This window comes from Typopeltis vanoorti, chromosome 11 (assembly GCF_054136105.1).
Source record: "Typopeltis vanoorti isolate ZY-2024b chromosome 11, IOZ_Tvanoo_1.0, whole genome shotgun sequence".
Taxonomy (NCBI): domain Eukaryota; kingdom Metazoa; phylum Arthropoda; class Arachnida; order Uropygi; family Thelyphonidae; genus Typopeltis; species Typopeltis vanoorti.
This window is the reverse complement of record NC_143559.1, coordinates 1830762-1845641: the sequence shown is the minus strand read 5'-3', so window position 1 is coordinate 1845641 and position 14880 is coordinate 1830762. Positions and strand designations below refer to the sequence as shown.

Below are 14880 nucleotides of genomic sequence, written 5' to 3'. Positions count from 1 at the left end.
AGTAATTTTTCATAAACTGCCGTGGAATTCAGCATTTGTTGTGCAATTCTGATAAAAGTATTTTAATAGATGGCAGAATATTTTTTAGCTGGATAGAAGTGAGGGGGGGCAGTCGCTGTCTGAATTCTGAGGGTCAGAGGTTATCACTTTCCAATGCATTGTTTTCCCCAAATAACTTTTTAAAAAAACTTAGACGTTCAGTTTAAGGCACGAAGTCGAACAACTTGCGGGTTCGTGCCTGAAGTGTTGTCCATTTGCCAATTTAAAAATGAAAAATTACGCCAAAGGAGCGATTGTTTGAAGCCTCGCTTGCGCGTGTGCTGAACTGTGCCGTTCAAAGAGCGGCGATTCGCAAGAACAAGAAACACGATCACTTCTTGTTCATAATTTTTATAACTCACCTTACACTTTCTTTATAGATTTCTGGTATGTACAAATCAACATTCGTTCGGCTTCTAACAAACTCATAAAGAACTATTTGCACAAAACAAACAAATGAAACCTTCATTTGAACACAAAGCGGATCGCGATGCCGTTCGCGGGTCGTCCATAAATATGAGAGAAAAATGAATTCTTCTGTTTGTACAAAGCACCAACTTACTCCGCGCTGCCTGCACGTCGATTACAGTTTAAAAGCAGCTGTTGGAACCGCGCGCTCTTCTTGAAGCTGGGAACCTAATTCGCAAGAAGTGGTTTTACTTAAAGTGTCTTCTCGTAAGGAACCTGGGCAATGCGGAACGCTCGATGGTCTGGCTTTGTGGCCAGCAACTCCGGGTCGAGAGAGGGAGGAACAAATGCGCGTTGCTGTTCGTCATTAGCGGACTGTCAGTGGCAGACGGTCGCCGAACCTTTGGTTGAGGTGGTAGCCAATACATCACCACCGGGCGCTACGGCTGGAAGGTCTCCTATCCGTCCAATAATTTACGCTGAAGCGGGAGGAATTCAACTACCAGCGATACAGCAGCCGATCAGGAAGGACGTAGTAAGCGATATTATACAACACTTTCGGATACCAGTGAATACCCGACTGGTGGTGTTTCACTTTGCGGTGCGCAGAAGTCCTAAAATAAGTCAGATGCAACTTCCGCATCACGTGAACCAAGGAGTCTTTGAAGTTCTCGACGAACCTAACGGGCGCGAATGCCGAGTGGGCCATCATCTGATTGTTTATGACGGCGTAGCACGAAGCGACTATTCCGTCCACCACGATGTTTCCTTCTCTGGTTAGGGGGGCGTAGACCCCTCGCTGCATCTTTGGGGTTATGGTTCGGACCCGTTCAGAAACCACTCTCCCATATGCAGAATTGCGACCGGGTTCTCTTGCGACGAACACGTACTGTCCCGGTTTAATATTCTTGGCGAAAGTGATCCTCGCTGTGGACTGCACCGGAAGGTGGTCGCGTTCGTCGACGTATATCAGGTGGCTCGGGGTAATCGTGATGCTTTTTCCGGTCGTCGTTTCGACCACGTAGAACAATCGCTTCGCCGTCTCATCTCTGTCTAAAAACATCAGCATCTCGCTGTACCCTAAAGTTCCATCTTCTCCCATAGTAAGGACTTCCTCGCCATTTTCAATGTCAGCAAGACGACGAGATCCGTTCTTGGTATATACGTAGCTGTTACCATGGAAACAGCCTCCTGATTTGGCAGCTTGCGATGACTCTGAAAATAAAATGACATTAAATCATTTATCTGCTTTTTATCGACTCATTAATGAAGACATTTTATGCAATGGCAATTTACTTACAAAAAAAAAAAAACAGTAGAACTCTCAAACTATCTTATGAGCAATAAAATGTGGTAAGAAATTTCGACTAGCCACATCTCAAGATGTAATGTGCGTGGTTGAGATGTAATAGCCAAGTTCTACTTTATGCTCTCGTAAAACGTTGAAAAGAATCTCTCCGGAAGCACTTCCAAAGTGGAATTGCCCATTTAGACCATATATATATATATATATATATATAGGAATCCCTTTGAGATATATATATGTATAGGCTAATTCAGAGTTTTCGAATTGTGTGGGGTGTGTGTTGGGGGGGATTGGGAGTAACGTTTAGTCGGTATACAGTTTGGTTATAATTACAGCTGATGACCAGGAGGTCAGTATGTGAAGTCTATTAACCGCAGGATGAGGAACCCCCTATATACATATGGGGAAACCTTTGGCATATCATCCAGGTGGTGACATTGAAAAAATGAAGGAACCATTAGTTTATACGGGAATAGTGATGAATGAAGTGGAGGTGAATAGTCTATTACAGAACCTTAATGTGAACACATCTGTGGGATTGGATGGTATACCGGCACGGGGTCTTGCGTGAAGCGGCTAAAGAATTATCCGTGCCCTTGACCATGTTGTTTAATCTGAGTCTCAGGTCTGGTTTAGTCCCGAAGGTGTGGAAAGAGGGGAAAATAGTTTCACTGCATAAAGGAGGATCCAAGACTACGGTTGCAAATTACGGTTGCAAAAAAACTTGAGCAAGTTACTGAAGCATGATCTACCCTTCACAAAGCCATGCTGTCCCCTGTACAGTATCTCGTTTTCATCAATCAATTCCTGTATTTTCCCCTTGACTACTTTCTCCAAGACCTTGACAACGACTCCTGATATGCTGATCGGTGTCGTTGTCAAGGTCTTGGAGAAAGTAGTCAAGGGGAAAATACAGGAATTGATTGATGAAAACGAGATACTGTACAGGGGACAGCATGGCTTTGTGAAGGGTAGATCATGCTTCAGTAACTTGCTCAAGTTTTATAACAGGGTGACGGCTGAACTGGATAAGGGAAATGGGTTTACAGTGATACTGCTGGACCTGGCAAAGGCGTTTGACAGAATACCACATGGAATACTAATCCGTAAACTACAACATATGGGAATGGATATAGGGTTGGTGAGATGGATAGGTGGTTGGTTGATGGAGAGATATCAAAGAGTAGTTTATTCAGGAGTAGAGCCCAAAAGACGGCCTGTGACTAGTGGTGTGCCGCAGGGTTCTGTTCTTGGACCACTGCTGTTTGATCTGTTCATTAACGATATAGGGAAGGATCGAAGTGGAACAATTCATTTGTTCGCTGATGATGCAAAGTTGGGTAGGGCAATAGTGAATGCAGAAGATGTCAAAGTCTTGCGGGATGACTTAGATAGATTGGAGTTCTGGGCTAAGGAGAATGGATGTCAATTTAATGTGACAAAATGTAAGGTTATGCATTTTGGGGTGAAAAGATTAGCAGCAGTATACCACATTGGTGGAACTGTACTCCAGGAGATTGGTGAGGCCAGGGATTTGGGAGTGTTGGTGGATAAGGAGATGAAGTTTATTGCGCACATTGCAAAAGTAGCTAAATCAGCTCATCAACTCACTTGGTTGTTGAAAAATACCTTGACGAGCAGAGACAAGCAAGTTATTGTACCTCTGTACCGAGCCTTGATAAGACCTCATCTCGACTACTGTGCCCAGATTTGGTCACCTCGGTTCCTTCTTGATGGGGAGGAGGTGGAGAGGATCCAGAGGCGAGTGACTAAGATGATAACTATGGAATGAACCATAGGAGAACAGGTTGAAGATTTGTGGGTTGCAGAAACTAGTTGATAGGCGGAGGAGGGGAGATATGATTGAGACATTCAAATTGCTAAAGGGATTCTATAGGATTAATTCAGAGGATATTTTTGAGATCAGGACTGGTGGTGGGAGAACTAGGGGACACCTATGGAAGTTGGGCAAGAGTGTGGTTAGCAGGGGTGTTAGAGCTGGGTTCTTTACTTTTAGAGTGGTAAATGAGTGGAATAAGCTGCCAGAGTCTGTTGTGGGTGCTATGACAGTGAATGAGTTCAAGGCATGGTATGATAGATACTGTGAGAATGTAATCGCATAGTTGTGTGGACATGATGTTTTGGGCCTGCCTCGATGAGTCTAAGGACTCCTGGAGTCGCCCGAAATAAAAAAAAAAATAATAATAATATATAATGGAGAAATAAATTTAAAACAACAACAACAACAACAAAGTTTTCGTATAAGATTAACGAAGTCACGTTCGACTACAAAGACCGCATAACGATCCGTAGTGTCCTTGATATCTTCGATCATGTGACAGGAAGCATAGCAGGGAAGAAGAATGATGTAATGTCTAGGGATCCAGCACTCGTTCGAGATTCTGCACTAATCTGGTTCTATTCTAGATTACGTGCAGATTAGGTAGAAATTATTCAAATACAAGGTAACAAAAAATAAAATAATAATAATAATAAATAAATAAATAATAAAAATAATAACAATAAAAAATAAAATAAATAAATAATAAAAATACAACATTGCTTCTGCCTTTTCCGTTCTTTCCCAAGCCAAAATGAAATCGTGCTCACAATGTTGCCTATTTGAAGTAGCTGACGATGTGATGCGCATGCTTCAAATCCCCAACGAAGTTCTGTTTTTCTCAAAACCTTTTTTCCTGTAATGTGGACATGCGTTGTGATCTCAGCTAAAAGGTGAGTGCTTAGCAAGTTCATATGAAGAGAATTAAAACAAAATTGATGGAATTCTCTTCACAGGAATTTGGGATGTACACGAAACGGCAATTTGTAATAAAAAAAAGCGTGCGATTGTAAGGAAACTGAGCAGATAATTAGTTACATTACCACTCTTGAAGTGCATCAGGGGTCCAAGTTAAAGCGAAACCCCCCATTATACAGTAATGCAGATGAACAGTGATAAGATGACATTGTAGCGACCACGCTGCTCTAGGAGTATCGTCTCAGTCGAGACCGTGATAAAAATGTCCTTTTTCTTGGATTCAACCGCTGTACTTCAGTTCGTTTCTTTGTAAAATAGTTCCATCGCAGAAAGTGCCGAAATGTGATGGGATGCATTCGAGAAGTGAACGAAAGATCGACTTTCATCACTTCTCGATTGCTGATGAAATCGCTCATTCTCCGACTTCGTTTCATCCCTAGAAACCCAACGCTCGTTTTCGCAGGAGATGATCCCTGATAGGTAAGGGTTTCTCTTTCCTGATAATTTTAGGAGTCTTGGAGCAGCCGCGAGATTTTTAAGGCCAGCGAGTCGATAGGGAAGTCCAGTAGGAGGACCTCCAATGTGATGGCGCAGGAATTTCTTCTGCTCCTGATATTCGGACTGATGGTGCTCGCATATCCGACAAGCACCATCAGTTTTATAAATTTTAAAATAAAAGTAGAAAATAATTCTATATTTTCTTTCAAAATACAAAAACAATATTTTGCAAGAAAATAATGCTTCGGTGAAAAGGAATTGATCAAAATATGTCGGCGAATTGCTTTTACAGTGAAATGGTCTTTGAGTGAATCGCTTTTCCAATAGATTTTCAAGGAGGCTCAAAGATGAGGATTCTGAAATATCCTGAAAGGAGAATACAGAGAATCGCCTGTCAGTTCTGACCCAAAGGTTTCGTGGATTTCGAAGACTTCGAAGATGCCGCCATCAGAACACCAGATGCCGGCAAGTACAAACTACAATGCTTAACTCCATTCTCTCTCTCTCTCTCTCACACACACACACACACACACACACACACACACACACACACACACACACACACACACACACACACACACACACACACACACACACACACACACACACACACACACACACACACACACACACACACACACACAAAGTATCAAACAACATAGCGAGTGTTAATCTCACTCTCTTCGTAAAAGCTAACCCTGGCTTCGTAGTCAGCGGGATTACAGCGTCTCAACACATCTTCTTCTACTTATCCTGACTGCTGTGTTATTGTTATTAACAGCTGTCCACTCAGCACTTCGCATGAATTCTTTGAACTGAGTAGAAGCCGCAATGCTTTAATTGTGTAAATAAATCCCTTGCGTGAAAAATAACACTCATGAAAATATATTTATTGTATAAAGTGCAACATGTAATAGCTGGAAATTAGTATAATGAATATTTGCAAATTAACACCTGAATTTTAATTTATAACCTATTATTCAAATTAATTATAACCTGTACTAAACCACGTATAAGAAAGTGCAGTGTTGTGCTTCAACTTTACAATATATGCATGTAACTTATCTCGGAAGAAATAATCTCTCATAAATTTAAGGTAAAAAATAGCAGCAGTATTAATGGTGGTGCCGATATTACAATAATATTTTCACGATACACAACTATTATTTATAATAATTCTCAACAGTGAAGTATTCCATTAAATGAAGCATTTAATAAAATTCTAAACGGCGTTTACTTGATTACTTGAATATCTTCAGAAGAAAGGCTGCCGCGGGTTCAACTCCATTAAAGCAACGCTTTTGTTGTTGTTGTTGTTGCATCCAAAGAGGGCGTGCATACAAATACACGCGAGTTAGGATTAGGATCCTCTCTCTAATCGAATGCACTTCACCTCGGCGAAAATAACAAGTTGGACCCACTGCCTACCGATTTCCTGAAATGGAGTTCAGGAGGGTGTCGCCTACTCTCGGAATAAAGTCATAAATAAGAAATTAAATAAGAAACTTATTACTTTTATATTTATTTATTTCTAACCATGAATTAAATAAAACTCGAAACGAAGAACACATTTGAAAGCGGCGCATTTAGGGGAGGCGTACGTTTCGATAATGTCAGTATTATTCGCTTACTTTCTTTCTACAGATAAAGATCGGCGGTGACACCGAGAGAAGAGTTTCTTCCCCTTGCTCCTTTAAGTCAACACCCAAAATCAAAAGTCAAATTTTTGTATTCATTTCGAAATGTAAAACTTTCTAATAGCTGGGTTGCTTAGAAATTCGCTTCACAAATCTATTTTAAGGCGGAGATGGGGGGGGGGAGGGGCATCACTTTGCATGATGCGATCTTTTCTTCTGAACAGCAATTTCAATAGCTGCAGAAAGCGTGGGGATCTCTCTACTTTGAGCGCATTTGAAGCACCGCTGAAGTTAATAACAGATTTCAAGCGTTCCTGTTCGCGAACTTTCTCGAGATTCTGCTGTAACCGTAGGAGGGCGCTAGCAGTCCATTCCTTAATAGGACATATACGATTAGCATATTTATTCTCTGAAGAGGTTATTATCGGGATGAAAAAATCGTTTTTGGCTCTTCCTTGGATCTCGTTAATTCACGAGCCCACAAGCCGGTCCGCGAGGTCCCAAGGAATATCTATTAATATTTATACACCTGGTGGTCGGTGCAAGTTTTACTGGCGTTTAGCGAAACGCAATGTTTTTGGATTAGCACCTTTAACATCGCGGTCATCACTCTCGGGGAGCTTTGATTATTGGATTTGGGGACGAGCCGAGAGGGGAAGAGCACTTGTTAAAATTTGCTCCTCACGCCCAATTGCAGTTGACCCCAGACGAGATTTAAAACGCAGAATGACGACTCCGGAAAAGTAATTAATTGTGCGTGCACGTGACCGGTCACTAGGTGACGCACAATCCCATAATTCTCGGCGCTTGAACTCTCGGTGGAAATTGCAGAGGGGAGGGTCGGCGGAAACGTTCCTTAATAAACAATCTCACTGAAGAGTCTCTTGTCACGGCATCGAAACAACTTAAACGCGTAACAGAAATGCTGCGCGTTCTCTAAATTCAGCCGAAATCACTTTTTAGTGGAAATCATAAAAAAAACAGAAAATACTTTAAAAAAGAACAAAAAGGTATTTACAACTCAGTCTGTTTATTGGAACCAAATGCACTGTTTGTCGATTTGATATTTGAGGATATTTGTATTTTAAATATCCTCAGGCGAGGGCTTCAGTCAATAAATCGGGTGTGAGCATAGATGCAAGGCGCAGCCCACAGTCTAGCGTTATCTAGCGTTCACCCCTTCCCAGTTGGAAGAATCATTCGTTCCTCGGATATGCTGTGCAAAGGGAGTATTGCAGACCATTCTCCAAATGCCTTTAAAGAGAAAGATGATCGCACTAGTAAAATTCTCGTGTGTTTCGTGAAAATTTGACCAATTTCCCTTAAAAAATATATATATTGGTTTTCGGTGTGAACGACGGTTTTAAAGCGAGTGTTTAAAATTTTTCAAGATAAATAAACAGAAGTCGTGAAAATCAGTGCAAAGTGACATATTCATAATTATATATCCGATTCCGTACATTCACAGCGTTCTGTTTAACTGGAGCTTCCCTAATTTAATTTCGAAAGAGGTTTATATTTCAACTTTTCAGTTTAAGATCGAATTTTAAATTTTTATGAATATTTTAGATGGAAAGGAGGCGATAACGTCCGTCATAATTTTTCTACATTCAAGATTAATAAAGTAATCCCATCTTTGACCGGCAAAAATTCGGGCGTTACTTTAGGAATCGCGTCGGTATCACCTTAAAAATGTAAGATGATGTTTCTTGCGCTGAGATGGTGTTCCGAGGTTTTCAGATGTTTTATGAACTACAGGATTGTTCTTAGCTTTCAGAATGGGATCTTCTTAATAATAAAAATCAAAAGGAAAGCCAACCGACCGGGCGGTCTCACAAATTTCTTTTTTCCGTAAGCGACCGAGTCAGGAAAAATATTAATCTTCTACGTGTTGGGCCGGGCCTGTTACAGAGTTATCTTAAGCCCTTCTAAGGCGTATGCGTCCCGAGGATAAGGTGACTAGCGCTGTGCCTCCCGGTATATTTTATGGCTGTAGCTACGTGTATTCACGGGGCGGTTTGCCTGCTTGCGGGAGGAAAAACCCGAAATAAACTGGAGAGAAAAAACCCTGCTGTCCACGCCAAAGACCGGCGAACTTGGCGATGTCTGAGAAAGATCCTTAAGCTCCCCACGTCGGCAACGGGAACTGAACCCAGGACACTCCTTTCCCGGGCATAGGGTTGCGAAGCGCAAAGCCACTCGGCTAACCACGCAGACCCGAAAAATATTAATGAATTATTTAATCTCTGTACATAAACCGATGATGACTAATTGCAGAAAATGAAACTCAGCCACAAATATTACTACATACATTTAATAAAGCAGCAAAATTATGCAATATGAAGATATCAAAAACTAAAACAAAATGTATGACAAAAATGCAAATTAGAATTGGAAGGTACTATTATTGAATAAATTACGACTAATGAGGTATACAATTGAACCGGGAAGGAAGACCACATCTAGAAGTCCGAGAACAAGTTGCAAAAGCTGCAAGAATATCAGGATGCTTGAACGAAACAATAGGGAAAATAAACATCTTAGAGTAGAGACAAAAACCAGAATTTATAAAGCGGTAATCAGGCTTAGTAAGATGAAAAGCCAAATGGCTAGTTTTCTGGCACCTTAATATAGAAAACAAGGGGATAAAACATCCTTTGTTGTTTTATAGCCAGTAAGCGAAACTAAAGATCGATAACTACGATCTATAAGTTTCATGCCGAAAAACTATCGGCGACGGCAATTCGAAGTAAAGGTGGAGCAAGCTCCCTCCTATTCTTGATATTTTCTCATAATGTAAAACACAGCCCCTAGGGGATGTAATACTGCAATTACATTATGAGGAGAGATCACTACCCAGACCGGTTTCAACCTTTTTTAAGGTCTCATCAGTGAGTAGGTAGACCTGGAAGATATCAAAGTTTAGTGAAAAGAACTTACATACCTTCACTATACGAATGCCATAAAGGTGTGCTTATATTTTAGTAATTATATTTTTACACCTTTATGGCATTCGTATAGTGAAGGTATGGAAGTTCTTTTCACTAAACTTTGATATCTTCCAGGTCTAGCTACTCACTGATGAGACCTCATAAAAGGTTGAAACCGGTCTGGGTAGTGACCTCCCCTCATAATGTAATGACAGTATTACATCTCCTAGGAGCTGTGTTTAAAATTATGAGAGAATATCAAGAATAGTGAGGGAGCTTGCTCCACCTTTACTTCGAATTGCCTTCGCCGATAGTTTTTCGGCATGAAACTTATAGATCGTAGTTATCGATCTTTAGTTTCGCTTACTGGCTATAAAACAACAAAGGATGTTTATCCCCTTATTTTCGGTAATCAGGCTTATTATGAGATGTAATGCAGAAACAAGACCAGACACCAGGAAAACAAGACAAATGTTAAACACAGGCGAAAGGAATATATTAAGAAAAATAGTAAATAAAACTAGACTGGATAAAATAAAAAATCCAGATATAAGAAAGCAATGTGAAATACAAGCAATAAACAATTGGGTAGCACAACCAGAAGAATAAAATGGATTGAATGTGGAGAGAAGAAGTGAAGATTGAATAATAAACAAGTCAATAGTTGGAAACCAAAAAATGATAGAAGCACAGGAAGACCTAGAAAAAGACTGAAAGATACCATTAAAGAAGAGGAAGTCTTGGTGCAACAGATGTCCCATCTAACCCGTGAAGAAAAAGAAGAAGACATAAACTGAAGAGCAGGGCCACCCCTAGGAATTTTACCGCCCCGTGCAGTAGCATATTTTGCCGCCCCTTCTCCCTTATTTTTTCGTATAGTTTATGCCAACTTTTCCAACCCAAAAAAAACCTGCTGCCCCGTGCCAATGCTCGTCTTGCACCGTCGGTAGAGTCGGCCCTGCTGAAGAGCAAATACTTCTTGACAATCTTTGCTCGAGAAAATTGATTAAGAAATGCACTTAAAATGGCCATCATTTTTCAAGGAAAGTGAATTAAATAACCTCGGTCCCATTAAATCGTAGGAACCCCGTGGGCAAAGCTGAGGGGCTGCCAAAAGTTCTTTTATGTTCATCTGGTTAGGCGTTGTTGAGATTAGAAGTACGCATTGTGTCCTGAATTAACCATTTGATAAACTTCTTGACGGGAAAAGCTCGCACTCGTACTTAAGAGTTAATGTGACTCAGTCACTTTTGACTTAATCAAAAGTTAAGCTACTAACTCGATCGCCACGAACGTACTTTATTAATGAACTCTGCACGGTATATTATGGTTATTAAACTGACTCGTCTCTAATCGTGCAGACTCGCACAATACACCAAAAAAAAAAAAAAACGGACTAAAAACTAAGAATCCTGGCCAATGATTTTTGCGATTACGCGGTATTTATTGCGCAAGAAAAACAGAATTTACTGCGACGACATATCACTCGAACTGAAGTTCAAATTATCCTTATTATTCTTCCTTCGGTAGTTCTGCTTATTCTCACTAGATAGCGACTGTATCGATGTTCACGTTGTTTGTAGTTCGTTCGCGTGTGTGATCACAGATGGCAGTAGCAGTAATAATACAAACTTTCTTCGGCGGATAACACGTCTAGTTTGAAATACTGTCATTTCGGAACTTATTCGAATTCAAGCTATGAAAGGTATGAATAAAAGATGCTAGCGAGCCGCCAAAACTTTCTCACGGCCATCACTTGAGCCTTGGACGATCATGGCTGCGTTTCGTGACACTTGAGAACGAGAATTTAGAAACTCAGCACGATGCATCCGCGTGGCTTCTGAAAAGGTTTCCATCGCGTTTATTTAAGAGAATACGTCACCACGTTTGCCGCTGTTACACTCAGCAAGCCTTGTGAGGATGAAAAGCAAGCGACAAACTTCACGCATCTCTCCGAAATCATCCGTGGAAATTTTGCACGCCTTCTTTAGCAAAAGAATTGGTATGTTCGCCGATCACTTGAGTTCAAATCTATTCGTTCACTTCACGTCACCTCATTTTATAGCGAAGGTTCTTCCTGTAAGCCGTAATGGAGGGGGAAAAAAAAAGGTCGGAAGTGCGCGTGATGGTGGTGATGATCAAGAAGAAGACACGCATCAAAAGAATGAAAAAAAAAAAAAAAGATTTTGAAGAAATCATCGCGCAAACGCTTCTGAAAGGGGGTGCAGCATCGCATCTGAAGCAGCACGCGTTTTGTCTTTTGCAAAACGCCTTCTGCGCCAAATTCGAGACCCAATGGGGAAGAAAGGGATGAATTCCTCTTATACTTGATCGCGGTATCTCGTGGAGATACTGCGATCAAGTTTATTGCACGATAGAAAGGAACTGGAATGCGCCAAGGGACTCGCGTTGTCTTACCGCTGTTGCCAGTTGCGTTTTCTCCTTTCAATCGCATTCTCGCCATTTCTCGCTGCGGGAAAAAAGCCAAGATCCAAAAGCCGCGCACATAATAAAATAAACTTGAATTTTCAATATACGTGAAAAACTTTATAGAACTAAATTGATACAAAGAAAGCTTAACCGTATCTTTACAAAGGCCAAAATAAGTAACATTACTAAAGCAAAGGTTCAAAATGGCCGCCTCGTTCTTCAACGCAGACACATAATCTTTTTCGAAATGGGTGAAAGCATGGAATTACTGACTATTCCCATTGCTTCAGTGATGTTCGTCAATTGTGTGATGATTGTTTTTATGCCTTTCAGGCAAGAAGAAATCTGGAGATGACAAATCTGGCGACCTTGGAGTCCAAAGTCCTTCAGAAAACGGTCTGTCTCCACAAAAACTTAAAAAAATTGCATTGTTTCATTTGATGTATGACAAGCACGACTGTCCTGATGAAATCACGTTCTTCAGTCTCAAGGAGAGCCACGAACTGGATGAGGAAGAAGGCTTGCTACAGCGCACTGCTCAATGTTGCCACAAAGAAAATGCGTCCGACAATGCGACGACGCACACCATACTACGATTTTCAGAATACGAGGTCGCTTCTCGGAAAACATAACGACTTCCTGATGACCAAATTCTGTTATTTTGACTATTGACATATCCACTTAAGTGGAACCACGCTTCGTCACTAAAGAAAACATCGTCCATTAAGTGAACTCCATTTTTTTCAAGAAAGGATCGAAACCAGCTGCAGTACGCAGCACGTTTTTCATTATTCAGTGGCTTCAATTCCTGAACTGAGTGAACGCTTGTGGACGAAAGTTTAATTGTTTGGTGGCTCTCCAAGTGATGCCATTCTTCTCTGTGTCTTTTCTTCTCGACGTCTCTTTAAACGCTACAACACGGCGTGTACCACGGTCACTTTAACCTCGGTCAAAATGGGAGGTCTTCCGTGCTGCTGTTTGTCTGCAACTGATCCGGTTAACCGAAATTGCGTTTGATTAATCTCGTAATCGTAAAATTTTGAGGAACAGCAGACTTGCGATACTTCTGATGAAATTCCTCACAACATTTCGCTGTTCTCATAAACTACGCAATGGACGCCCAATACCCAACACGTGCGGGTAGATTACACAACAGGGACCAACAGTCCTAAGGTGCCATCTATAGGCGAAACGAATGATTAGAATTGAAACACTTCGATGCAGCTCAGCTTCAACTTTGATATGCACTTTTGGATCATCCTGTATATCTTAGGAAGGGGGGGGGGGAACCGTACCGCATAGCTATTTAGCTTAATCTCACTGGAAGTGTCTGTCTTAAAAAAAATTTTAAATTCAGCTAACGCCTTTTATAGGGAGTAGGCGAGGCCATTTTGGCCCTGTCTAACTTTTCGATACTGAGTGGGCTGTTCAGTCTCGAATGGCAGCCAATCAGAAATAATTGCCCAAGACTATCACTACTTTTTTAACCTGCATCCACTGAAGAGACTGCTAACAAGTGCCGCCATCTCGTGGTACTAACTCTAACACAATAATTTTAATGCATAATATACTGTGGGTTGTACGGTCGATTTTCTTGGGTTTACCGGAAGAAAAAAAAACCGAATTTCCGGGAGAAAAACTCGCTTGCCAGAAATCGACTAGCTCCGAACTGGTCGAAGAAAGGCTTAGAAGAAAAGGTTCCTCTAGTCGGCGACTAGAATCGAACCCAAATCATTTTTCAGGCAGCCGAATGCTGAGGAGTGCAAACTGTCATCAATAATAATAATAATAATAATTTTTTTAATATATTTTATTGATTGCTAAAACTACTTATACATACATACAATAAACATCTTGTGTGACACTGCATCTTATAATTTTACAGAGTTCAGCACTAAGCGCTGCAATTCCTACATTGGATTTCAATTAAAATTTTAAATAATACTTTTTTGCCTTTATATTATGTATTTACAACACATATTCTTCTACTATTATCGATGAAGATTAAACAGAATTTTTTGTATCATTTTTATATTTTTTTAATTTAATTTTTATTTTATTTATTTATTTATTTTTAAGTTTGAGAAAGAATGATCATACATACAAATTTCTGCATTTGCTTATAAGGATTACTTATAGATGAGTGAGGCAAGTTAATCCCACCTACTTCGAAGCTTGGGTTAGCTTTTATGAAGAGAGTGGGATTTAGCCTTCACTATTTGCGTTGTTGCTACTGTTTATGTATGGGATGTAGGCATTGGATGCTAGTGATTTGTGATGTGTATATTAGAGTTAATGTTTTCTCAACTTTGTTGGTATATTTTCCACAGTTCGTTTTTTAATGTTCTGTAGTTGATCTTCGTATTTTAACTTTCTTGGTAGGTTGTTGAGTTACGTGGGTATCTGATGTGATCTCACAAAAGAACCGTATGAGTTGTTGAAGGGTGTGGGGATGTAGAGAGTTGTTATAGGTCGTGTTATACGATATGTGTCTCTGTTGTTTCGATAGATGATGTTAAAGTAATTTCTTGTTAATGTCACGTAATGTTTCAGGTTTTTAATGCTCAGAATTCTGTGTATCGTCATGTGCTTGTCGGATATTGGTTGTGCGTATAAGGTGTCCAGATCACTGTTGACACGATTTTCCTGTGTAGTGTTTCTAATTTTGTTAGGTGGCTGTTTGATGTACTTGTTGTTATTCCTGTTATTCCGTATCTGAGTGGGGATTCGCAGATACCGTGATATAGTAGTTTTTTTTATGTTGGGTGGAATAATGTCTTTAATTTGGAAGAGTTTTGCTGCGATGATCCGGAGTTTGGTGTGTAGGTATTCTATATGTTTTGTCCATTTAAGGTGGGAATCTATATAGAGACC

General features: G+C 40.4%; 1 protein-coding gene across 1 annotated transcript in view; it reads right to left on the bottom strand.

Annotated features, from left to right (window-relative positions):
• Positions 1 to 374: 374 nt before the first annotated feature.
• LOC150101267 (sonic hedgehog protein-like) overlaps positions 375 to 14880 on the bottom strand; it is a 164975-nt gene continuing 150469 nt past the window's right edge. Inside the window, exon 3 of the mRNA XM_090400337.1 lies at positions 375 to 1662. Within this exon, the coding sequence (XP_090256463.1) occupies positions 947 to 1662 (716 nt within the window). The 3' untranslated portion in view covers positions 375 to 946. The remainder of the gene's footprint in view (positions 1663 to 14880) is intronic.